Below are 24,690 nucleotides of genomic sequence, written 5' to 3'. Positions count from 1 at the left end.
GTCACCTTTAAAGTACTCCCCTTGGAAGCTATGCAACCTAGTCCACCCTTCAAAGCAATTTTGGAACTCTTTTTCTGGAATGGCCATCAGAGCTGTCATCGTATTCCCCTTGATGTCCTGAATGTCATCAAAATATCTTCCTTTCAACATTTCCTTTATCTTCAGGTAAAGAAAGAAGTCATTGGGGCCAGATCAGGTGAGTAGGGAGGGTGTTCCAATACAGTTATTTGTTTACTGGCTGAAAACTCCCTCACACACAGTGCCATGTGAGCTGGTGCATTGTCATGATGCAAGATCCATGAATTGTCAGCAAAAAGTTCAGTTCGTCTAACTTTTTCATGCAGCCTTTTCAGCACTTCCAAATAGTAAACTTGGTTAATTGTCCAGTTGGTACAAATTCATAATGAATAATCCTCTGATAACAAAAAAGGATAGCAACATTGTAGTAACAAGTTCGAGGACTTAATTGTCAGACCTTCTGTGTGTGTGCGTGTGTGTATACATGCATATACATGTATACACATATATCTCCAAAGTAAGATAGAAATATTTTATCATGTTTTTAACCACCCATCTGTGGTTTCTCGCTGTTAGAGGAGATTTTGGAAAGTTTCCTGTGTTTACCCTGGGAAAACTATTAATTTCCATTTCCATTGGTGGTATTAAGAGTCTCACAGATAAGATCTATTTCACTTCTGAAAATATTCAAGTACAATGTTGCTAATGATTAGGGCAAAATGCAGCCCAAAACAGCAAAGTACTATTTTCAAGAATTTTCCTGGAACTTTAATAAAGTAACAAACATATTGAGTGTCTTCAAAAGACGACACATGAGAGTGGTAGGGAGATATAAAGGTGAAGATTCAGTCCCTGTCTCCACAGTACTTACCATCTATTAGGGGAGTCAGGACTAAGCTCAGTTCATCAAACATTTGTTAAATTCCTACTACGTGCCAGGCTTACATTAGACGCAGGAATTAAAAACATAAATAAGGCATGGGCCCTGTATTTTTGTGAGAATGTGTGGGAATATGGACACTATATAGGAACCAATATAAATGCAAATACTTTCAGTGCAATATGGGAGGTTATGTCAGAGTGGTATAGCTATGTAGGGAAATTTAACAAACTATAGGGAAGAGATGAAAGGAGGAGGTGGTATTATAGAAGCTGAACTGAATCTTGAGGAGGAACGTTGCTAGAGAATGTTAAGATCATACCATGCAGAAGGAACAACAGAATGACTGGGGAAACCACCAACATCTCGCAGGACAGGTGGTGTAAGGGAAGGTCCACTACTGCACTTTCTCTTCGAATTATTTTGAAACTCTTGCAAAATAACTACACAACTAATTTCTGAGATCAAAAAGTACGGTCCCTCACTCCCATGCACATCCCACCCCCTTTTGCTTTAGTATTTTCAGACAGCAAAGGATTTTATATAACGGGGTGGGAGGAGGCTGACATTGAAAATACTTGTGAGAGTTACATCAGCTGCTTAGCATAGACAATCTAAACCACCTCATCAAATACAATCAGCTTAATATAATGGCCATTTTACCTTAATCATTTCTGTAGTTGCTTATCAGGAGAATCTTGAATGTACTCCTCGTATATGTATAGAAAACCAGATTCTGAATCAATAAACGCTTATCAAACAACTACTATGCTTTCATGTATTTCTTCCCTTCTGTAAAGAAATGTTAATTTTGCCAATATATGTCGCCGGGGTAGCTGTTTGGACCCACTAGAACCAATACAGACACGATGAGGGTTCCATTCTGGCGAAACAAGGGCGAGAAGTTTTTCGTGAACTTCGTGGGGAAACACAGAAACGAAAAAGATACAGGATATAGTTTGAAAGTACTGGTGTGAAAAATTATGCTTTGGGGGCCAAAACGAAAGTACAGACACGCTCGGGGAAACAGTTTCCAGCCTGGAATGAAAAATTTCCTTTGTTCATAGAGCAATCCCTTTGCAATTTCACTCCGCCCTGCCTGTCTTCTAACAATTCTTGCTTCATCATTGTCAAGGGTTACCACGTCTTCTCACATTCATTCTAACCATTGGAGTAAAAATCAACATCTATTTTGTATTCCAAATCTCCAGGCTTAATGCGCTATTGCACTCAGCCTGGAAAAGGAAATGAGCTTTTCACATTCCCGTAAATTTGTCATGCATAATGCTGTAGCCGCCTACCTGGATCCGCCACACAAGAACTACAATACCCAGAATGCACTGTTTTCCCTTCCGCTTTCTACCAAAGCAATGCCAACCTTGATTTCATTTCCACAAGCAATAGTCACATGACACGTTTCCTGTCAAGATGGCGGATAATCTCCCTTCGGAGTTTGATGTGATCGTAATAGGGACGGGTATGTGTGGCTCTGGTACTTTCCGGACAAAGTATAGGAAGTCTATCTCGTTCCTACCTTCTCTGTCAGTGGCGAGGGTTGGCGAGAAATACCAGGGGTCGAGCATGGGAGGAAGGACGGAAAGGAAGTGAGGTAGTCTGGAGTCAGCGCGGGATTTAGCAGCTCCAGGGAGGGGCTTGGACCCGTGGTGTTTAGCGCCATTTGAGTAGGGGGTCGATCTGGTCGATGCCGATTGCTGAGGTTGGTTGCTGCGGGTGATTCCTGTAATTGCCTTAGAGGGAGGTGGGTTTGCAGTGCCACGAGAATGGAGGGTCGGGATTTTATCAATGGAGACGCCTTTGGCATACGTTATGATTTCCTCCTTGTTGATTTCAAGGTGATATTCCCCATCATTTTGTCTCGCCATTTCATAGGAATTTTTCATATATTTATATAATCCTAGGGTGCACTGCAGCTCGGATACAGCTTAATCCTAAATTTTTCGCAAAAGATGCTCAGTTGTTACCCATATGCGTATTAATTTACTTTGGCGAGGAAACGGATTATTTTCTATTGTGTGGAGAAGCCTAGGGAATTGTATTTTTTTGAGGTAGCCATTATTACTGCTTCATGGTGCAGAAAGAAAGCATTTTGCTTTCTACCACCCCACTGACCTACCCACAATTAAATGAGCTGAGAACAAGCTTCTGTGAGTTCCAGTTCAGGTGTGTGATCTTATCTTCCCCTTGTTTTCCCATCGTTTATTTTCCCATCGTTTATTTTCCATGTTTTGGGTGGAGCCAGAAACCCCTCTGCAATCTCTAGTTGACAAATTCTACATACAACACGTAGCAGAAGGCATTTGGCAGCAGTTGGTATTTTGTTTTTCTTAACAGTGTAAAGGGTGGATTTTAGATGGGGTGGAATAGGTTGTTGAGTGGGGATTTCGCCTGTCTGCAGAACGTGGTGTGCCAGAGAAGCTCTGGTAGAATGAGACCCTGTACATTGTTTTAATGAATTCAGTTTGTCTTAAAACAGTAGGAGCAGCCATGTTTCCAGGACAGGAGTAAAAATAATGGCTACCTGTTTTCCTGTGCTTATTATTTGCTACTCGATGTGCTGAACACTTTACAAGCTGTATATAATCCTCACAACAACCTTGTTAAGAGTAGGTATTCCCTACGCTTTGCAAGAGGACTTAGAAAGGTTGCAGTTTGCTCACAATCATATAGCTGGTAAGTTTCCAAAAGCCCATCACATCCCAGAATGAGAATCAGTAGTTCAGACCCTCCGATTAACCCACATTAGTAAAGATAATTGGAAAAACTCGGTTCCAGACCTTGCTTGGCTGTTAACTAGCTGTGTGAAATACTAGGGCACTTAATTTCCCTGAGCCTCAGTTTCCTTGTTTTTGAATATAAGGAGGGTAATCTAGATAGTCTTTCCGTGTCATCTAACCAGAAATTGTCTTATTCTAGTTGTACCTGGGTAGTTGTTCTCAGAACACCAAGGATGTTGTTTGTTCCTAGCCTGAAAACTGTATGGCTGCAGATAATCTGTTTGTAGTTGCTATGAACAGATATTGGATGAGAGGTGGAAGAAGCCAGTAGACTATTTATTAATGCATTCTCTTCAGTCTATCCTAAAACTGAGAACAACATCCATTTTAGAGTAGTTGTTGTACCATACTTGGGTTCTATATTATTGCTTTTCGTTTTGTTACCTAAACACTTGGGGTGTTAAAATATCTTTTTGAATCATTAAGAGATTTTTTTTCTTACCTGGATTCATATTTTAATTGACAACGGCGCAATTTCTTATTAGTAAATGCTGTTAGTTCTTATAATAAATATTTTGCCTTCCAGTTAAATTCATAATATGGACTGCAACCATCCTGTTGGAGTATGGTATGATAGATGTAGGAAGATACTGTGAGTGATCAACAAATTACATCAGGAAGCATCTGGTATATCTGGAAAAAGATTCATTTTAGACTTAATTCAGTGAGAGTAATGTTATTTCTCAAAGTATGGGAAGATCTTATTTGAAGTTAATTTTAAACTAAGGTTTTCGTTATCACTTAATGGTGAACATATTCTGAGTTTATCAAGCACATTGCTTAAATTTGTGGCACGAAGCTTTGTTTTTAGGTATGTCAAAGTGGAAAAATTAGATGAAAGTCATTTCCCAGATAAATTATTCCAATAATTCCAATCATTACTTAATTGGAATTATCTTTAATGTGTTTGGAATATTTCTCTTTTGAACTAGTTTGCTGAAAGTAGCCCTTAAAATGTGTTTGCATTGCTAAATGTGCTGGTTTGAGTAAATCATAGGAAAGCAATATTTCATAGATTTAGTTTTACTGACAAAAGCAGAATTAATCATGCATGTATCAGAAACAAGAAGAAGTAATTGGGGTGGCTGGTTAGCTCAGTTGGTAAAAGTGTGGTGCTGGTAACACCAAGGTTGTCGGTTTGATCCCTGCATGGGCCACTGTGAGCTGCGCCCTCCTTAAAAACAAGAAAAAAAGAAAAAGAAAAAGAAAAGAAATAGGCTGTGAGATGTAACTTTTCTTAAAGCAGATTTGGTTCTATTAATAGTTAAAATGTCTATAAAAGACAGTTGCTTCATCAAGTAAAATCGTCTATGGAAAATACTTTAAATCCCTTTGACCTTGATTGATTTGTATTTTCATTTTGCATAACACAAGGTATTCCTTAAGATCCTGTTTTGAAGAGATTATGGGAAAATAAACTTTTGTATGTATTTTCTTAGTTCAGCCCATTTACTTCTAATTAGTATATACAGGAAATATCTGTGGAACACCCAAAGACAGAGGAGTTAAGATAAAGTACTTAAACCATGGAAAATACGGAAGAAAATGGAATAAGAGAGGAGAACCAACTGGAGTCTCAAGGGAGAGGACAAAAATGGATATAAGTGATTAAGTGTCTAGAATGTTACCTTCAGTTTGGGTACACAATTGTCATTTTCAAGACATTTTGCAATTTAAAAAGACATTTATTTGAATAATTTTATGGGTTGTAGTATCATTGATTTCAGGTTACAAATAGTCCCAGTAGCATAACACGTTACTGGAGGTGACTTACCTGGCAACCTGTGTAATCGCAATCTGCAGCAGAGCCAACAACTCAACAGAAGATCAGGCAAGATGGAAGTTACAAGAGCTACGTGATAATACTGACATGCTTCTTATATAGGGGAATCCCTTAGACTCTGACTTAGGGAATTATTCATTCTTATTTTAGAAATAATTCTAGCAGCTCAGAGTATATTAGAAGCATCCTATTAGAAGATGTGAGGAATGTTATCAGCTTCTGCAAAAGCTGTGTTTGGGGGATTTCATTAGATATAAGTGACAGTTCATATCCTTACGGGAAAGGGAAGAGTCTTAGCACCTAAAATGCAAACCTGCATCAAACAACACAATGGCCTGGGACCATTTAGTGTAGTGACAAACACTCACTTTTCTGGGTTTTCAACCCACATTTACTGAGAACCTAATTACTGTCCTTGTGAAATTTACTGTATTGCCTAGTTTAAAGACCTGTTTGGGGTTCTGACAGTTACATTCTCAGAGCTATTCATAAGCCAGTGTAGGCTTTTCATTGCGTCCTTCTTGCTTTCTGAACACCACATAGAAATTCAGTCTGCATCCCTTTCTTTTCTAAAGTATACCGCACTGCATTTTGGAGTTCTTCCCCGAAGATGGGTTGTACCTTAATTTTTTTTTGCAGAGGGTAAACACATAAATCCTTTTAAAAAGTTTTATTGCTAAAGATTATGGGAAAAGAAATGAGATAATCAGAATAACACACATGGAAATTACAAAGGTTGTTGTTCCTGAATGCTGACTACCTTGCTAGATAGTACTTGACAAGGTGCAATAATAGATATGGCGGCATGGCATAATTGGAATCACTTGACCTTCCTACTGGGTGACTTGGGGCAAATTGCGTAACCTCTTGGGATGCATTTTGTTCATCTGCAAAATGAGAGATTTGAATTAAGTGACCTCTAAAGTAGGCATCTACGAGCTCAAAAATTTACCATTGTGTGTGCATAATCATGACACTGGGTCCTTGAAAAAAACGCTAAATTCTGTGTAGTCCTTATAAGAAGTCAAGTCAATGTTTAATATACTTTAGAAAATTTTCTACCAAAACGGCTCATAAAAAACATTTTCTTGAAATTGATAAGCTACTTTTATCAGGAAAGGTCATGTAGGTTCCATTCCTTGATGCTAGTCGAGGATCAAAACTTTAAGGAAGTTAGCAGCTCATTGACTATAATGCTTATGGTGGTGGTGGAAGTAGCTTCACTTCTTCAAACACTGGGGGATAGGAATGCTGCAGGAGGTGTCTTAGAAACTGATATTTACCAAATACCTGTTTGTCCCAGACTGTGCCAAGTGATTTCCCATATCTGTATCTCCTTTAATCCTCTTCCAGGATGCCTATATGTAGTCCTCTGCCTGCATTTCCAAACATCCATGGACTTATGGTCTAGAGCAGTTTATTTTTTCTTTTTCTGTTTTTTAAATTTATTGGGGTGACAATGGTTAGTAAAATTACATAGGTTTCAAGTGTACAGTTCTGTAATACATCATCTATATATCACATTGTATGTTCACCATCCAGAGTCAGTACTTCCATCACCATATATTTGAACCCTTTACCCTCTTTTACCATATCCTCTCCCCCAGCCCCTTACCCTCTGGTAACCACTAAACTGTTGTCTGTGTCTGTGAGTTTTTCTTTCTTTCTTTGTCTTGTTCCTTTGTTGCTTTCAGTTTTACACCCCAAATATAAGTGAAGTCATATGTTTTTAGACTTTTTCTGTCTGATTTATTTCTCTTAGCATAATAATGTCAGGATCCACCCATGTTGCAAATGGCATTATTTCATCTCTCCTTAAGGCAGAATAGTATTCCATTGTGTATATATACCACATCTTTTTTATCCAATCATTTATAGAAGGATACTTTTGTTTCCACGTCTTGGCCACTGTAAATAAAGCTGCAATGAACATCCGAGTACATATATCTTTACAGATACATGTTTTCAGATTTACAGATATTTTCAGATTTTTTGGGTAGATACCCAGGAGATGGATTGCTGAGTCATGTGGTAATTCTGCTCTTAATTTTTTGAGGAACCTCCACACTGCTTTCCATAGCGGCTGCACCAATCTTCATTCCCACCAACAGTGTATGAGGGTTCCCTTTTTTCCACAATCTCGCCAACTCTTACTATTATTTGTCTTGTTGATGATAGCCATTCTAACTGATGTGAGGTGATATCTCATTGTGCTTTTTATTTGCATTTCTCTGATGATTAGTGATGTTGAGCATCTTTTCATATGTCTATTGGCCATTTGTATGTCATCTTTGGAGAAATGTCTATTCAGGTCCTCTGCCCATTTTTTAAATTGGATTCTGTGTCTTTTTGTTGTTGAGTTGTGTGTTCCTTATATATTTCGGATATTCATCCCTTATCGGAAGCATTGTTTGCAAATATCTTCTCCATGAAATCAATTCTAGCATTAAAAAAAGAGGTAGAATGGAATATATCAGAATATATTACATGTAGTAAGGATAAGTGTAGTTTTATGAAACACTTCCTGTGTGTAATAGGTCACTGTAAAATACACACATATGTATATATATGCATATATCTGTATCTATATATCTGTATCTATCTATATCTCTAGATATCCAGATAACTAGAGAGATATAGATAATAGATATATTTGGGGTTGGGGAGGTGGCCAGGGGCAAAAAGTTTTAAAGTCTAGGAATCAAAATGGTATTTCAAAAGTCCTGTAGTTATACAACTGCTATACCATCCATATATTTTATTTACTTTGATATGTTTGTATCTCAGTTCAGTAGTATAATGTGATTGACAGTGTGGCTTGGACATCAGACAGCCTGTGACTGAATTAGCAGTGCCTCTTTTGCTACCTCACACATGTTCTTTAATGTCCAAGATTCAATTTTCTCATTTCTAAAAGGGATTCAATGAAATAGTTCTTGCAAAATGCTTAGTAAGTGCTCAGATAATGTAGTTAAATTTTATGACCCATAATGCCATGCTGGGGCTCATGCTTTCCATGGAGAGTGGTGGGAAGATTCATGTGTCTGGGTCATCTTCTCCTCTTCCCTTTGGCTGCTTGGTGGGAAAGACCTTTGTGTCTATTAGCGCCATTTCTATCCATATTTTTTTGGAGGTTTATATGTTTTCTATTTTTTTCCTTTTATTCTGTTTTGTTTACCAGCTTGCATTATTTGTCATTTGTTTTGCCTGAAGGTTTTGAACAAATTTATCTTATTTGGGGCATAGTATGAAACACTTCCATGTCAATGTAAGAATCCTGAAGTAGCTAAAGAAAGCCTACAGATTTTGCTGTTCTGAAAAATGCTTTGCATTTTTTCAGGCATTTATTGATGGAAAAGTATGTCTTTTCTGCTCTCAATACCTAGAAAAGTAAAGGGAGTTATCTAACTCTGGAGAAGACTCTGGGAGAGGCTTACCCTTCCCTGTAAATCAGAAGTTTGAGCCAATCCCTCAGAGAGAGCCGCATCTGTTACCAGAGTTCCCTCTGCAGCATCATTTTCATTTCCCATGCCCCATGTCATTTTCTCATTGTCTCCAGTGTTCTCATGATGTTTTGGGTAACTTAGGCTATAGCAATTAAAATCAAATACTGCTGCTCACCATCACACTCTCTGTGTTTAACATAAAATCCCAATGCACAGAAACAATTATAATTCCATATAATTGACCTGTTTTCATGCTAAATTATCTGTTATTCAGTTTCAGTGTGGAGTCTTTTAACTGAAAACTTAGGCTGCAGCGCCTGCTATGTATATAAATGGTTTTAAAAGTAAAATTGTCTAAAAATCACCATTAGTTCCTAGTTTATATTAATATATATTGAAAAACTATATACATATATGTATGTGTTTTAAATTTAGCTATGGCCAAATAGGAATACTTTGAAACATTGATTTGTTGTCATTTTGCTTTTCTAATAATTTTACTAAAGGGCTATGTAAAAAAAGTATGATAATTTATCACAGACATTGATTTCTCAAAGCATCCATGATTATGAGACCTCTCATGTTATCATACTGAGAGTATTTTAAAAATAGTTTGCAAATAGACAGAAGGGACTGGGGCAGCTTGGCCAGTGTGGTGTTTCATCTCGTATTGGATTTGACCAAGAGCCTAAGTGGGTAATGTCATACTACTTGACTGATTTGTTTTATATCGCATTTAGAAAAGTACCAACATCTATTTTTTTTATTTCTGAGTAGTGTTTTTACATATCTTTTTTTGTCCAGCGCAATGTTAACGTTGAGTTACAATGGCTATTAGTTATGGGCATTTTTAGTCATTTTATATTGCTTTGAAATGTTTTGAATCATATAGCTGTGGTTGCAATTTGCACATTTGTTAAACTGCTTTTCTATATAGGGATTTAAAGTAATTATCATGGAAAAGTTTACACAAGCTGAATTACAGAGAAATAAGGTTTTACAAACAGATATCAGGCATATCAGGAAGATGTCCAGTTGTGAGTTCTAATCCTTATTTTTCTATCAACGGTGTTACTTTGGCATAAGCTATCTAAGCCAAATAGATGATACTTAGTAATTTTAGTACCTGCAATATGCTGTTAAACAAATACCTGAAAAATATTTTCTAGCATTTATGATGTGCCGAGTACTGTGCTAAGCTCTTAAAATACATTATCTCTGATTATCATGATAACCTTGTCTGTGGTTGATACATTATCTCCATTTTACAAATGTCATACCTAAGGCTTAGTTAAGTTTGACCTAGGTCAGACTGTTAAGGCTGGAGTTGTTTTGCCTAAAGCTGACATATTAGATTGAGCTTGTTGGATTCTTCCAAATGAAAACATACCTCAGACTATCACGATTAGATTAATGTGCCCTAGCTTGGCAATTTGCAGTTGCTTCATTTTGGGGAGTTACCATTGTTGACATTAATATCTGATACCAACAAAGTCTGGTGGTGTTAACTTCTTATTATTGACAGCATTGTGATACATCTGTGTCAGCCTGCAATCCTTTTGATGAAGGTGAACTGAATGACCTGGATGTAAATCCTTTAAAACTGAAAAAAGTAATGGCAAGGAATCGGATCAGAGAATACAGTAATATTTTAACCGATAGTCTGTTCCCCTAGGAATTGATTCCAAAATACATAATTTTCTACTGAAATAAAATCATTGTTAAAAATACCCTATAGGCTGTTTGGGCCTGTGCTAGGGTCTGCCATTTTATGTCTTTTTTTTTTTTTAGTTTTCTTCACTGCAAATTAAAATTTCAAGATCAAGTGTGGGACTCATTGTCCTGTTTATGAAGCTTTACTTATTTTGGTTGGCTATTCTTTTGGTTCCTACAATTTTCAACAATTGTCAGCATGTATCTTAATTGACCAAGTGGATATGGTAATATCTTTTTCCTCCAAGGACCCTGTCATTAACAAATAATAACAGTAACACTTTCGTTTATATACTTCCAGACCTTTTCTCACTTTGTGTGTATAGATGTATGCATACTTTCCTTTATTTATAAAAGTGTAGCTTATTACAGATGCTGTTTTGAAACCTGATTTTTACTTCATAGTATGTCATGAACATTATTCAATGTCAACCAAATATGCTTCCTCAGTGTCCTTTTTAAAAACACTTTAATTTAGAGATAATTGTAGTCTCACAAACAGTTGTAAGAAATAATATAGGAAGATCCTGTATATTCTTCACCCCAGTTTACGCCAACGTTAAGTAACATCTTACATAACTATAGCATAACCAGCAAATTGACCTTACCCAATGACCTTATTCAGATTTCTGTGTGTGTGTGTGTGTGTGTTCTGTGCAGTTTTTATCACGTGTAGATTGGTGTGAACACCATCACATCCAGATACAGAACAATGTCATTGTAAGAATCTCTCACGGTTCCTTTTTACTCTCCTTGCCCCATCCCAGGGCCCTGGCAACCCCTTCATCTGTTCTCCATCTCTATGATTATGTTATTTAAAAAATCATATTAAATGTTGTTTTAAATCGATGTTTAGTAAATGTTCTTTTCTATTCATGTCCTGTCATTTATTTAAACAAACAAGTTTTTTTGACATTCAAGGTTTTCAGTTTGTTTTCACTTTTATAAGCTAGTGTGATGATGAATATGTGCCTAAATCTTTTGTACATATTTAATTATTTCCTTAGTATAAATACCTATAACTGTAATTGTGGGCTTGAAATTTTAGAGGGTGGCTTAGTAACACTTTTTATTTGTATTGATGAATTGCCTTAAGGAAAGTTTCCCAGTCTATAATCTAACCAGCAGAGTATGAGAATGCTTATTTCCCCATTTTCCTTCCACATTGGCTATGAATGTCTTATTCTTAATTACTATTGATTTGATAGCCACAAATGATATTTCCTTGTTTGAATTGGCATTTTCAGATCATAAGTGAGATTGTTTAACTAATAGGTGTATTGGTTACTTATGTTTCTTTTGTAAATTGCTTTTACCCATGTTCCTATTGCACCATTCTTTTTCTTTCTTATCAATAGATAATAATTCTTTATATATTAAAGACTAAATCTTTGTCATATGTATTTTCTAAGTTTGCCTTCTATTTTTATGATGGTTTCTTGTGTGTGAAAATTTATAATTTTTATGTAGTCAAATCTATTTTTATTTTATGGTTACTGCCTTTGGAGATGTGCATAGAAAGTCTTCCCCTCCAAGATTAAGTAAATATTAACTCTTAGTTTCTTTTTCAATATTTAAATTTTAATTTATCTGAAATTTACTTTGTTTTAGAGTATTTTGGTTTTTTTTCTTGCTGGATCGTTAGCCAGCTATTCTCACTCCATTGATATAAAAATCTGTTCTTACTTCACTGATTGAAATGCTTCCTTTATTTTTTTTACTATATGATCAATTTTTGGGCTTTCAGCCGATAATATGAATGTTTATTTTAGTGTAATCTCTTTTAAAGTGGGAAATATAAAGTGGATATAGACTGGGTCATCTGATCTGTAGAGAAATGAGAATTTTCCTCATTTGAAATCTCAAAAAACAAAAGGTAATATTTGAACATATATATAAAGAAAATCTGTTCTGAAAAATAGCAAACTAAAAAGGAAAGTAGAGTGAGAATATTTGCAACTCATAACAAAGGACAAATTACGTATAAAGAGTACCTTTAGATTTTATATGAAAAATATCAGTATCTCTGTAGATAAATGGGCAGAGAATACAAACAGACAAGAGAAGATACAAATAATCAACAAACTGTTAGGAAAAATAATTTTTTCTTATTAATGAAATGCAAAATAACCTAATTGAAAACGTTTAATTAAAAGAGCAGTAGCTAATTTTTGATGCAGTTGTATTCAGTTGATATGTTAATGATATTATACATTGGGACAACATTTTGGCAAGGTAATATGACAGTTTGTATTAAGTATTGTAAATATGCAGATCCGAGAATTTATTCTGAGAAAATTCAACACAGGTAAAAAGCTACAAGGGTGACAACATCTATTTTAAAGCTGCTTGTCATAATAAAATTTGAAAATAATATAAATGTTGTATATTAAAGAGCCCCAATATTTCAAACGAGACTGACTGACCAGTGGAACAGACAGTCTTACAATGTGGCCCAGGATCTGGTCCACAGCTTTCTTTTTTATTGTAAAATATCATACATACAAATGAAGTGTGTGTGTGTGTGTGTGTGTGTGTGTGTGTGTGTTATTTTAATGAACAATAATAAAGTGAATGGCACGTATATATGACCCAGCTAAAGAAAAAGAACATCACCCTTACCTTAGAAACTCCCTGTACACTGTCTCCTCTTCTTTTTCCATAGATGTAATCAATATGGTAAATTGTATTGTTCCCTTTTTTTCATAAAGTGTTTTTATCACATGTGTATGTATCTCTAAACAATACATTGTTAGTTTTATCTGTTTTTGATCCTTGTCTAACTTATGGAATTCTACTTTATGTATTCTTCCTGTGACTTTCTTTCATTGATCAGGGTTATGCTTGTGAGGTTCATGTGTACACATGCATATACAGTGGTACCTAAGTTTTCGAACGTAATCCGTTCTGGAAGACCCTTCGAGTTCTGAAATGTTTGAAAACAGCTGACAGCTAGGCTTCAGGATCTTGCACTCAGCAGAATCTGTGTGACATGTTCGACTTCCGAGGCGTGTTCGAAAACTGAAGCATTTACTTCTGGGTTTATAGCATTCGTAAACAGAAATGTTTGTCAATGGAGACATTCGAAAACTGAGATACTACTGTAGTGTAATTCCTCTCTGTGTGCGTGCGTACACACACACTGCTATTGTATAGTATTCTAGGTTTGCAAATAGTAAACTTCAGTAGGTTATGCCTATTTACCAATGTAATTCTATTGATTTGCCTTTTGGTTTTCAACTTTTCAAGTCCCTACCACCTTCAGGAAATACATAATGTCAAAAGCACACACATTCATGACAAAATAGGATCATTCTGTACATAACCGTTCTGCAACTTTTTCAGTCAGTAATCTTTACCTTTATGTTTATTCTAGTAAAATTTTATCTCATTAGTAAAATTTTATCTACTAAATGAGATATTTAACTTTACATAGTCTCCCACCCCAAAATACCCTTTACAACTCATATGTACAAGCTTGTTTCCAATTCTGTATTATGTGTTGCTTCTGGTTGTGTCCTGTGAGTTTGTTTTATTCTAGCATAGTTCTTTTTTTTAATGATGACTGAGATGATGGTCATCATTAATGATCGCCTAGTTGAAGAGACTGGACCAGTGATCCTACAGAATGTTCAACCTTTTGGGTTTGGCTGCTTTCTTCCTTAAAGTATCATTTATCTTGTTCCTCTAGCCTGTGTTTTTCCTGTAGATTGGAAGATCTATCTAAAGACATGATGGATTCCAGGTTAACAGTTTTGGCTAGAATAGATCTTTGGTGATGCGGATGTCATGTTGGATTATACCAGAAGACACATAATACCAGGTTGATCCACTATGAGTGATGCTAAGATTGATCCTGGATTAGGATGATGACAATCTGATGCCTCTATTGTATGGATGTATTTTCCCCCCTGTGTGTTGAAAATAATGGTATTGCTAATTTGGAGCAAATATTCAGTTTGATACCACCTAGTCACATAATTGTTTTAACATCAGTAGGTAATCTTTGTATAAATAAAAATTTTTGTTAGGATGTACAAAATGTTTTTTCCTAGTTCTTTGATTCCTTCTACATTTAATAGCTTCTACTGAATGCCAATTTCTTAATTTAGAAAAGGGAACATACCGGTACCTTTCCAGCATTATTGGTGTCTACTAGTTAGAGTACCCATTTCTGAGAATCAGGTCATTTAGGAAACTGAATTAATTGTAAGGTTGCTTTGGGAGGTAGACAAAGAGATTTAGATGTCCTGAAACAGCAGAGTTGAAGAGCACAGATTCTGGAGCCAGACTGGCTAGGATGCTAGGATTAACTTTGCTGTCTACTGGGTACACGACTTTGGGGAAATTACTTAACCCCTCTATTTCGGTGTTCCTATTCTCTACTGCCTTATATATACATGTGGACAGACACTGGAAAGTAAGGGAACAATGCAAAAAAAAGTTAGGGATCGGGTTATGGGTGATTAAAATATTTTCTTTACCATTGTGTTATATTTACAGTCTAAGAGAGGAAATCAAAAAAGTAACTGCCATCTGCTTTTTAGGTGTTTTTAATGTGCATTTTAAAGTGCAAACACACTGGCAAATGGTTCATGAACCATTTACATTAATTTTGGTTTATCCTTGATAGTATTTCAGAAATTCTTGTTGCAGTAAAATTGTAATTTTCATTAGATCAAATTTTATACTTCAACTGTTTTATTTTAATAAATTCAATGTAATTACTGTTCAGCTTTTTAATAAGCAGGATAAAATAATTATCTTCAATGTTTACTCAAAGATATATATCTGATTTTTCTCTTAAATACATGCGACTAAGTTTAAAATGAGACTAAGTTTAAAACTTTGAAGTGTTTTTACCTTAAGGAATGTTGTATAGTTAAAAAAAAATCATAGGCCCTTTCAAATTTACTTTGTAAGGCTCATAACTTTTTTTCTCTACTAAAAAATGGATTTTATGATAGGATTTCTTATAAGGGAGGAAGGTTATTTGTTGTGTGATTTTATAACATTCGTGGAATGAGCACACAGTCTCTCATCATTTGTTTTAGTCTCATAGCTATACAGTGTAGGTAATTTTTCTTTTGTGGCACATAAGTAAAATATGTTCAGAACAAAGAAATTTTATTTTTCTTATCACAAGTTAAATATTGTTATTAAGTTTGAAGACAGCTGGGATATCCATTGCTGTGATAAGATCATTTTGATCACATATTGATAAAACAGAAATATTAGTGTTAAGAAAATTAAGTAAAAATATAGTGGAATCTGCTTATTTTATTTCCTGGCATGGCATAAGCTTTGGCAAATAGTTACATTACTTAACACTTTCATTAAGATAATTTGAGTTGATAGAGTTTTCTCAATTTAGGTAAAAACCAGAACACTAAATCTCTGCTTTCCAAGGGATTGTTTTATTTGGTTGGCCCAATCTTTCATTAACTATCAAAATTGGTATTACATCTTATTTTAAAAACTTTTTATTATGGGAAAATTTCTAACATAAAAGCAGAGAGAATAAAATAACCCCTCTATGTATCTGTCTCCCAGGTTCAACAGTTATCAGTTTATGGCCTATCTCACTTTCTCTGTACCCTCCAGCTTTCCTCATTTCACTATCCAACACTGGATTATTTTTAAGCACATCCCAGGTACAGTGGTACCTCGGTTTTCGAATGTAATCCATTCTGGAAGACTGTTTGAGTTCTGAAATGTTTGAAAACAGCCAACAGCTAGGCCTTAGGATCTTGCACTCAGCGGATGGCGTGTGACATGTTCGACTTCCGAGGCGTGTTTGAAAACCGAAGCATTTACTTCCAGGTTTATGGCGTTTGTAAACCGAAATGTTTGTCACCAGAGACTTTAAAAAACCGAGGTACTACTGTATATCATTCCATCTGTATTTTAATATATATAACTAAAAGATAAGGGCTCTCCTTTTTAAACATAACTGTACCTTCATGCCTTTATTTGCATCTTCAGGTTTTCCTAGTTATCTATTGTGTTTCTTTACTCTAGTGTTCCTTCTAGTTTAGTTTTCATTTTGAAAAGATTTTTAAAAAATTTCTTCTTGAATGATTTCACCCTTTTTTCAAATGTTCCTATTATCTAATCACCATACCATTGAGTATGGTGCTAGCTGTGGGTTTGTCATATGGGTTATATTATGTGGAGGTGCATTCCTTCTATACCCACTTTGATGAGAGTTTTTATCCTAAATGGATGTTGAATTTTGTCAAATGCTTTTTCTGCAACTATTGTGATGATCATATGATTTTTAACCATCATGTTCTTAATGTAATGTATCACTTTTATTTATTTGATCATTGTATTTGAATCTTTTAATGTATTGTTACATTCCATTTGCTAACATTTTCTGTTTTGTTGAGGTTTTTTTTTCATCTATGTTTATCAGGGATATAGGCACATAGTATATATACACATACATATATTTTTTGTTGTTGTTTTGTAGTGTCCTCTTTCTCTGGCTTTGGTATTAGGTTATACTGACTTTATGTAATGAGTTTGGAAGCATTCCTTGCTCTTCATTTTTTTTTTTTTTTTTTTTTTTTTTTTGGATAGTTTGAGAAGGCTATTCTTTAGTTTGAGAAGGCTTTTCTCTAAATGTTTGTTAGAATTCACCTGTGATGCCATCTGTTCCTGGACTTTTATTTTGGGGGGCTTTTAAAATTAATGATTTAATTTTGTTTGTTGTAATTGGCCAATTCAGATTTTCTATTTCTTTATGATTCTGTTTTGGAAAATTGTTTTGGGAATCTATTCTAGGTTTTCTGATTTGTTGGCGTATAACTTTACTATTCTGTTATGATCCTTTGTATTTCTGTGGTGTCAGTTGTAGCTTCTGGTTTATTTCTGACTGTATTTGTTTGAGCCCTGTTTTGTTTTGTTTTTTTCCTTGATCAGGCTGGCTAAAGTTTTATTAATTTTGTTCATCTTTTCAAAGAACCAGGTTTTATTTTCATTGACTTTTTTTGTTTGTTTCTGTTTAATTTATTTCTGCTATGATCTTTATTTCCTTTTCTACCAACTGTGGGCTTTGTTAGTTCTTTTTCTGTTTCTCATAGGTGTAAAGATTGTTTATTTGGGATTTTTCTTGTTTCTTGAGGTAATCCTGTATCTACCATGTTTCCCTGAAAATAAGACCTAGCTGGACCATCAGCTCTAAAGCGTCTTGTGGAGCAAAAATTAACATAAGATCTGGTATTATATTATATTCTATTATACCCAGTCTTATATTAATTTTTACTCCAAAAGATGCATTAGAGCTGATGGTCCGGCTAGGTCTTATTTTCAGGGGAAACACGGTATGTGAACTTCCTACTTAGAACTGCTATTGCTGAGTCCCATAGATTTTAGAAAGTTGTGTTTCCATTTTTTATTGTCTCAAGATATTTTTTTAATTTTCTCTTGGATTTCTTCATTGACCCTTGGTTGTTTGGTAGCATGTTATTCAATCTCCCCGTGTTTTTTCCTAGTTTTCTTTTTTTGATTGATTTCTAGTTTCATACCATTGTGGTTAGAAAGGAGGCCTGATATCATTTTAGTCTTGAATTTTTTGAGACTTGATTTGTGGCCTAGCATATGATTTGTCCTGGAGAATTTTCCAGGTGTACTTGAAAAGAACGTGTATTCTGCAGTTTTTGGATGAAATGTTCTTTAAATATCTATAATTACCTCTGCTGTAATGTATTGTTTAAGAACAATGTTTCCTCATTGATTTTCTGTCTGAATGATCTATCTACTGATGTAAGTGGGGTACTAAATTCTACTATTATTGTATTACTGTCAATTTCCCCCTTATGTCTGTTAATATTTTCTTTATATATTTAGGTGCTCCAGTGTTGGGTGTGTAAATATTTATGAATATTGTATACTCTTATCAGATTGACCACTTTATCATTATGAAATGCCCTGTTTTGGTCTTTTTTTAAATTCTTTGTTTTAAAGGCTATTGTGTCTGATAAAAAAATTGCTACTCCAGCTTTCTTTTCATTTCCATTTGCATGAAATATCCTTTTCCATCCCTTCACTTTCAGTCTGTGTCCTTATATCTAAGTGAGTCCCTTGTAAGCAGCATATATGAGGATGTGTTCAAACAATACGGTGAATGTTTAAATAAAAAATATTATTACAGTAAAAAACGCATTGCCATTAATTCCCCTCAGAATACTCCTTCTTGCTTCAAACACACTTACCCCATCATTCTTGCCAATTTATGAAGCAGTTGTGGAAGTCCTCTTTCGTGAATGTCTTTAGTTACACTGTCATGGCTGCCTCAATGCACTGAATCAATTCGAAACATTTACCTTTTATAGTCATTTTGACTTTGGGGAAGAGCCACAACTGGCATGGTGCCAGATCCGGTGAATAAAATGGATGAGGACAAACTGTAATGTTTTTATTTGAGAGAAATTTTCATACCAGAAGTGATCTGTGATGTGGAGCCGCTTTGTTGTGATAAAAAAAATACAGTGAATGTGGCTGCCGAGTGCCATCCAACAGAAAGGCAGGGATCTTCAATGTGGGAAGTGGTGCACTGAACATTAGTAACAGTGTGACAAGTTTCAACTTGTTTGGTGCAGTCGGTTGTGAGCCACGGTTGATAGAAGGTATTTTTTTAAGTATGTCTTAAATCATGGATCACGAACAACATATTAACATTAAATGGGCAAACGACTTCATCCTCCATCATGACAATGCTCTGTGTCACACATCAATTGTGGTATGACAGTTTCTGTCAACATTTTGGTCTTTCCCCATCCACCTTATTCACTGTATCTGGCACTGTGCAATTTCTGGCTCTTCCCCAAAGTCAGAATTATACAGGACAGTGAGGCAGCCACGACAGCACAACTAGAGACACTTAAGAAAGAGCACTTCTAGAACTGCTTCAGAAAATGGCAAGAGCAATGGGATAAGTGTGTTTGAAGCAAGGGGTAGTATTTTGAGTAGGATTAATGGCAATGTGTCTTTTACTGTAATATTTTTTTTTTAATTTAAATATTCATTGTATCTTTTGATCTAACCTGATCTAACCTCGTAAATGGGTCTTGTTTTTAATCCATTCAGCTACTCTAAGTCTTTTGATTGGTGCATTTTAGTCTGTTTAAAGTAATTATACATAGGTATGCACTTATTGGCATTTTGTTGTTTTTGTTTTTGTAATTCTGTTACTTTTTTCTTCTCTTGATCTCTTCCTTTGTGGTTTCATAGTGTTCTTTAGTGTTATGTTTGGGTTCTTTCTCTTTATTTTTTGAGTATCTATTGTAGGATTTTGCTTTGTGGTTACAATGAGGTATATGGTTGTGTGTGTGTGTAGGAGGGGAGGGCATTCACTGAATTAAAATAATTTTCAGTTAAAAAATATTTTTATCTGTATGTTGGTAGTCCCCTAGGCTACTTCACTGGCAGTTTTTTTTCTTTTGAAGATAACCACTGAAGTGTAAATATAAGATTTAAACTTTTAATTTAGAATTTAATAGGAATGAACAAAACGATTTGAAGTTGGATTGAAATTCAATTATACCTAATTTTCTGACGTCTTTTTTTTTTTTAGTGTCTGTGACGTAAGTTTATAGTTTTACCTTTTCATTGTTCATTCTAGTTAGTTCTGTACCTAATGTTTATGGTTTGTTTGCAGTGGTGCAGAAGGTCTGTACGTAGGGTTAAATAGTAATGGGTGTGGCTCTCTAAGAGCTTGTTGTACTCACAAGTTTTTCTTTGCCAATGATTCTATTTTTTTCCTAAAGAAATACGCTATTCTTTATTTAAAAAAAAAACAGTCACAGTAAATTTTCTACTTCTATGTAATTTGCTTTCCATTCTAGTCTTCACGAGTTATAAATAACACATGAAATGACTTTCAAGGTAGAAAGCAGGAATCCATTTTGAAATGTTCTATAAAATAAAGAGTGATTTAATGGTTTCATATGATTTGGCCTGAAAACACCCGGGCTTTGCCAGGTCATCAAAGTCCTGTCAGTGGAATCTATTATTTATTGTTTGATATGCTGTGAGTGGTGTAAGTACTTTATGTTTATCTTATGTAAGTATAGTGTTAAGAAAAAATAATTCCAGATACTAATACAATTTTAAGAATAGATCATAGAGAACTAACCTAAATATTATAGTTATAAATGATGAGGTTTAACATTCAGAATTTGGATTAAAAGGGGATTTTGAAAAATGAATGAATAGTGGTTTCATTTCTACAAAATGTTTTACGTAATATTCTTGAAAATATTAATTTCATACCTTTCTGGCTCCTGATTTTAGCCTAGCTCCTTCATTTGATAATAAAACATCTCTCTTTTATCTAGACAGGTATAGGGAAATTGCAGAAAGCTGGGACTATATGTGTTTGTTAATATGATCATATAACATTTTATAAGCTTCTAGTATATTTTTCTAGCTGCCAAGTTTATAACAGAACCCCAACTGAGAAAGGTAGTATGTAATAATCCTCAGTTTCCCTCATTACAAACTGTTATGAAATGCTAATTTAATACTTCATATTTACCTGTGTTTAATGATAATGATTTGCCAGTAAATGTTGTTGGTCTTGCATCAGAATTACATTTTTCCTATAATCCTTTGGTAGAGTTCTTTGGTACAGCCTCATTACTGAATTTAATAATCATATTTATTATTGACATGTGTAAATGATATTAAATGTTTGAAGGACTTCTATAGTGTACATATAGAAAAAGCCTATAATGGACATATGGAAAAGGCTATTGGACTTCCTTTTTTATAAAACTATGTTAACTTGTTAGATCTTTGAAGATAATTTAAGTAAATAGTAGACAAGTGATAGGTTTGTTTTTTTTCCCCCTTCAAATAACTAATCTTATTGGAATAGGAAAAGAAGGGAAGAGAACCAGTGTTTATTGAATGTTAGTGACATGCTAGGAGACACTGTGTAAGGTGTTTAATTTTGTACCTGTTCCTACCTAAACCCTTGTAGGATATATAATTAGCTTCATATTACAGTTGAAAACATTGTGTTTGTATATCTGCTCACATATTTTACAGTGTCTTTCCAGTGTAATACTGTGTGATTTGACTCTCATCTAGGTTATCTATTTCTAACTCATGTCTGGCTTTTCCTAGTGGGAGAGGTTGTATAATTAATTGCAAGCCTATATGTATATGTTTCACATAAATGCCTCATTTGAGCAATCATTTGAAAGTAGTCCACTTTTTACGGTGCCAAGTGTTAAAAAAAGGTTTTATTTTGAAATTAGTCAAGGGTTTAAATGCTATTAAAATTGGCTTATAAATATTAATTTAAACAAAACAAGCAGTTATTTATTTTACTAAATTATCAGTAAGACCACGAAATTTTAGTATGTTAACTTTTCCTAAACAAGAACTTAAAATAAAACAAAAACCCTGAAACTTAAAGCTTAGATTTTATACAAGTGCATCCTTCATTCTGTGACTAGAATTGTTTTTCTGAAACACTGCTTTGACCATGCTGTTCCAGTTAAAATCCTTTCAAGACTCCCTGTTGCTTACAGGTTCCAGTTCAGACTCCACAGTTTGGCTTCAACCACTGTTTTTTGAGCATCTTCTTTTAGTGTCCCCTTCCTTCACCCTTTTCCTTCCACTTTCCTCTTTTTTTCCAATTTTTCTTTCTCCTACACTCTTCAGTTGGGTTGTTACAGATCACAAAACAGCCAGCTAGTGTCCTCTCCTCTTTGGAGATTTCCAGGAGTCCCCTCTACAGAGGAAATGCTTCTTTCCATTGTGTTCCTATAAGTTTTAATTACATTTATTGTTTTAATCCATTTAAATTAGTGTTCCGTACACTCTGAGCTCTTTTTAGGTATTGCCTTAATTTTAACTTTTTTTCTCACCACCTATAACAGTCTGCACTATCTATGTCTCCCTCTTCCCTTTCCCCATTTTCTCTTTGTCTTTTCCTTTTCTCCAACACATATTTACAGAGAATCTATCAAGTGCCTCCTCTGCTCGAGGAACTCAGTGTTTATTAAGTGTGTGGGAAGAAATATGATATCCTGGCCAGGAAGACATTACTAACTATATTATTAGTCTGTTATTTTAATCACTTGAAGCACAAAGATAATAGGCCCTTGCCATTTGTTTAACATAGGAATAGCCTATCAATTTCACAAACTTGTAGGGATATCTGAGTGGAAATATTAAGGTAAAACAAATGATAGTCATTTTAGTTTTATGTAACTTGGACTCAAATCATGTTCAATATTCAAATCCGTTCTTGGCTTTGCTTTGTCAGCAGAGACATGACTTTTGACAGTGTTGATCACAGCCCTGGAAATAACCACATGCAAACCACATGTGTACAAGGTCAGACAATTAAGTTTGTGAACATGTTGCAACGATGTTGCTAACCTTCTTTTGATATCAGAGGGATTATTCATTATGAATTTGTTCCAGTTGGACAGTTAATCAAGTTTACTATTTGGAAGTGCTGAATTGGCTGTGTGAAAAAGTTCGACGATCTGAACTTTTCACCAATTCATGGCTCTTGCATCACAACAATGCACCAGCTCACATGGCACTGTCTGTGAGGGAGTTTTTAGCCAGTAGAGAAATAACCTGTATTGGAACACCCTCCCTACTCACCTGATCTGCCTCCCAATGACTTCTTTCTTTACCAAAGATAAAGGAAATATTGAAAGGAAGATATTTTGATGACATGCATGACATCAAGGGAAATACGACGACAGCTCTGATGGCCATTTCAGAAAAAGAGTTCCAAATTGCTTTGAAGGGTGGACTACTGTAGGTGCTGGCTTTGGTGCATAGATTCCCAAGGGGAGTACTTTGAAGGTGACTGTAGTGGTATTCAGCAGTGAGGTATGTAGCACTTTTCCTAGGATGAGTTTGCGAACTTAATTGTCTGACCTTGTATTTGACTATACAAAGTAGCAGCTAATTTGGGCCAAATAGAGGAGAGTATAAGTTTATTATTTTATTTGTTTTTTTAATTTTTTTTATTAGTTTCAGGTGTACAATACAAGGTAATAGTTACACCTTTACAGCTTTTACAAAGTGATAACTGCCCCCGAATCTGTTACCCCTCTGACATCGTATAAAGCTGTTACAGTTCCATTGATTATCTTCACTATGCTGTACTCCACATCTCGTGAGTGTGTGTGTGTGTACTTAATTATAGTTGACATTCAGTATTATTCAGCTTCAGGTGTACAGCACAGTGATCAGGCATCTACACAGTCTATGAAGTGGTCTCCCAAATAAATCCAGTGCCCATCTGACACCCTAAATAAACTTTACAACATTATTGATTATATTCCCCAAACTGTATTTCATATCCCCGTGACAATATTGTGGCTACTAATTTGTACTTTCTAATCTCTTTACCTTCTCCCTCATCCCCACCCCCTCCCATCTAGCAACCACCTTTTTTTGCCCCCTATATCTCTGAGTCTATTTCTGTTTTGTTTGTTCATTTATTCTGTTCTTTAGATTCCACATACTTGTATGAGTGAGAGAGATCATGTGGTATTTGTCTTTCTCTGTCTGACTTATTTCACTTAGCATAATATTCTCTAGGTCCATGCATGTTGTTGTAAATAGTAAGATTTCATTCTTCTTTATGGCCGAGTAATATTCCATTGTATAAATGTACCACAGTTTCTTTATCCAATCGTCTATCGGTGGGTATTTTCAGTTGTTTCCATGTCTTAGCTATTGTGAATAGCACTGCAATAAACATACGGGTGCATATATTTTTTCAAATTAGCTTTTTGGATTCCCTTGGTAGATACCCAGGAGTTGAATTTCTGGGTCATAAGGTAGTTCCATTTTCAGTTTTTTTTTGAGGTACCTCTATACTTCTTTACATAATGGCTGCACCAATGGGAGAAGATATTTGCCAGTGATACATCTGAGAAGGGGTTAATATCCAAAATTTATAAAAGTCTCATTTAACTCAACACCAAAAAAATAAACAACCCAACTGAAAAATGGGCAGAGGACATGAAGAGACATTTCTCCAAAGAGGACATACAAATGGCAAAT

At 35.0% G+C, this 24,690-nt stretch overlaps 1 protein-coding gene across 1 annotated transcript in view; it reads left to right on the top strand.

The window, feature by feature from the left end:
• The first annotated feature begins 2,276 nt into the window (after nucleotides 1-2,276).
• Nucleotides 2,277-24,690, top strand: part of CHM (CHM Rab escort protein) — a 191,528-nt gene continuing 169,114 nt past the window's right edge. The window contains exon 1 of the mRNA XM_019717433.2: nucleotides 2,277-2,375. Within this exon, the coding sequence (XP_019572992.2) occupies nucleotides 2,327-2,375 (49 nt within the window). The 5' untranslated portion in view covers nucleotides 2,277-2,326. The remainder of the gene's footprint in view (nucleotides 2,376-24,690) is intronic.

Source organism: Rhinolophus sinicus, chromosome X (assembly GCF_036562045.2).
Source record: "Rhinolophus sinicus isolate RSC01 chromosome X, ASM3656204v1, whole genome shotgun sequence".
Classification (NCBI taxonomy): Eukaryota; Metazoa; Chordata; class Mammalia; order Chiroptera; family Rhinolophidae; genus Rhinolophus; species Rhinolophus sinicus.
The sequence above is the reverse complement of the archived record's forward strand: the minus strand, read 5'-3'. Positions and strand labels throughout refer to the sequence as shown.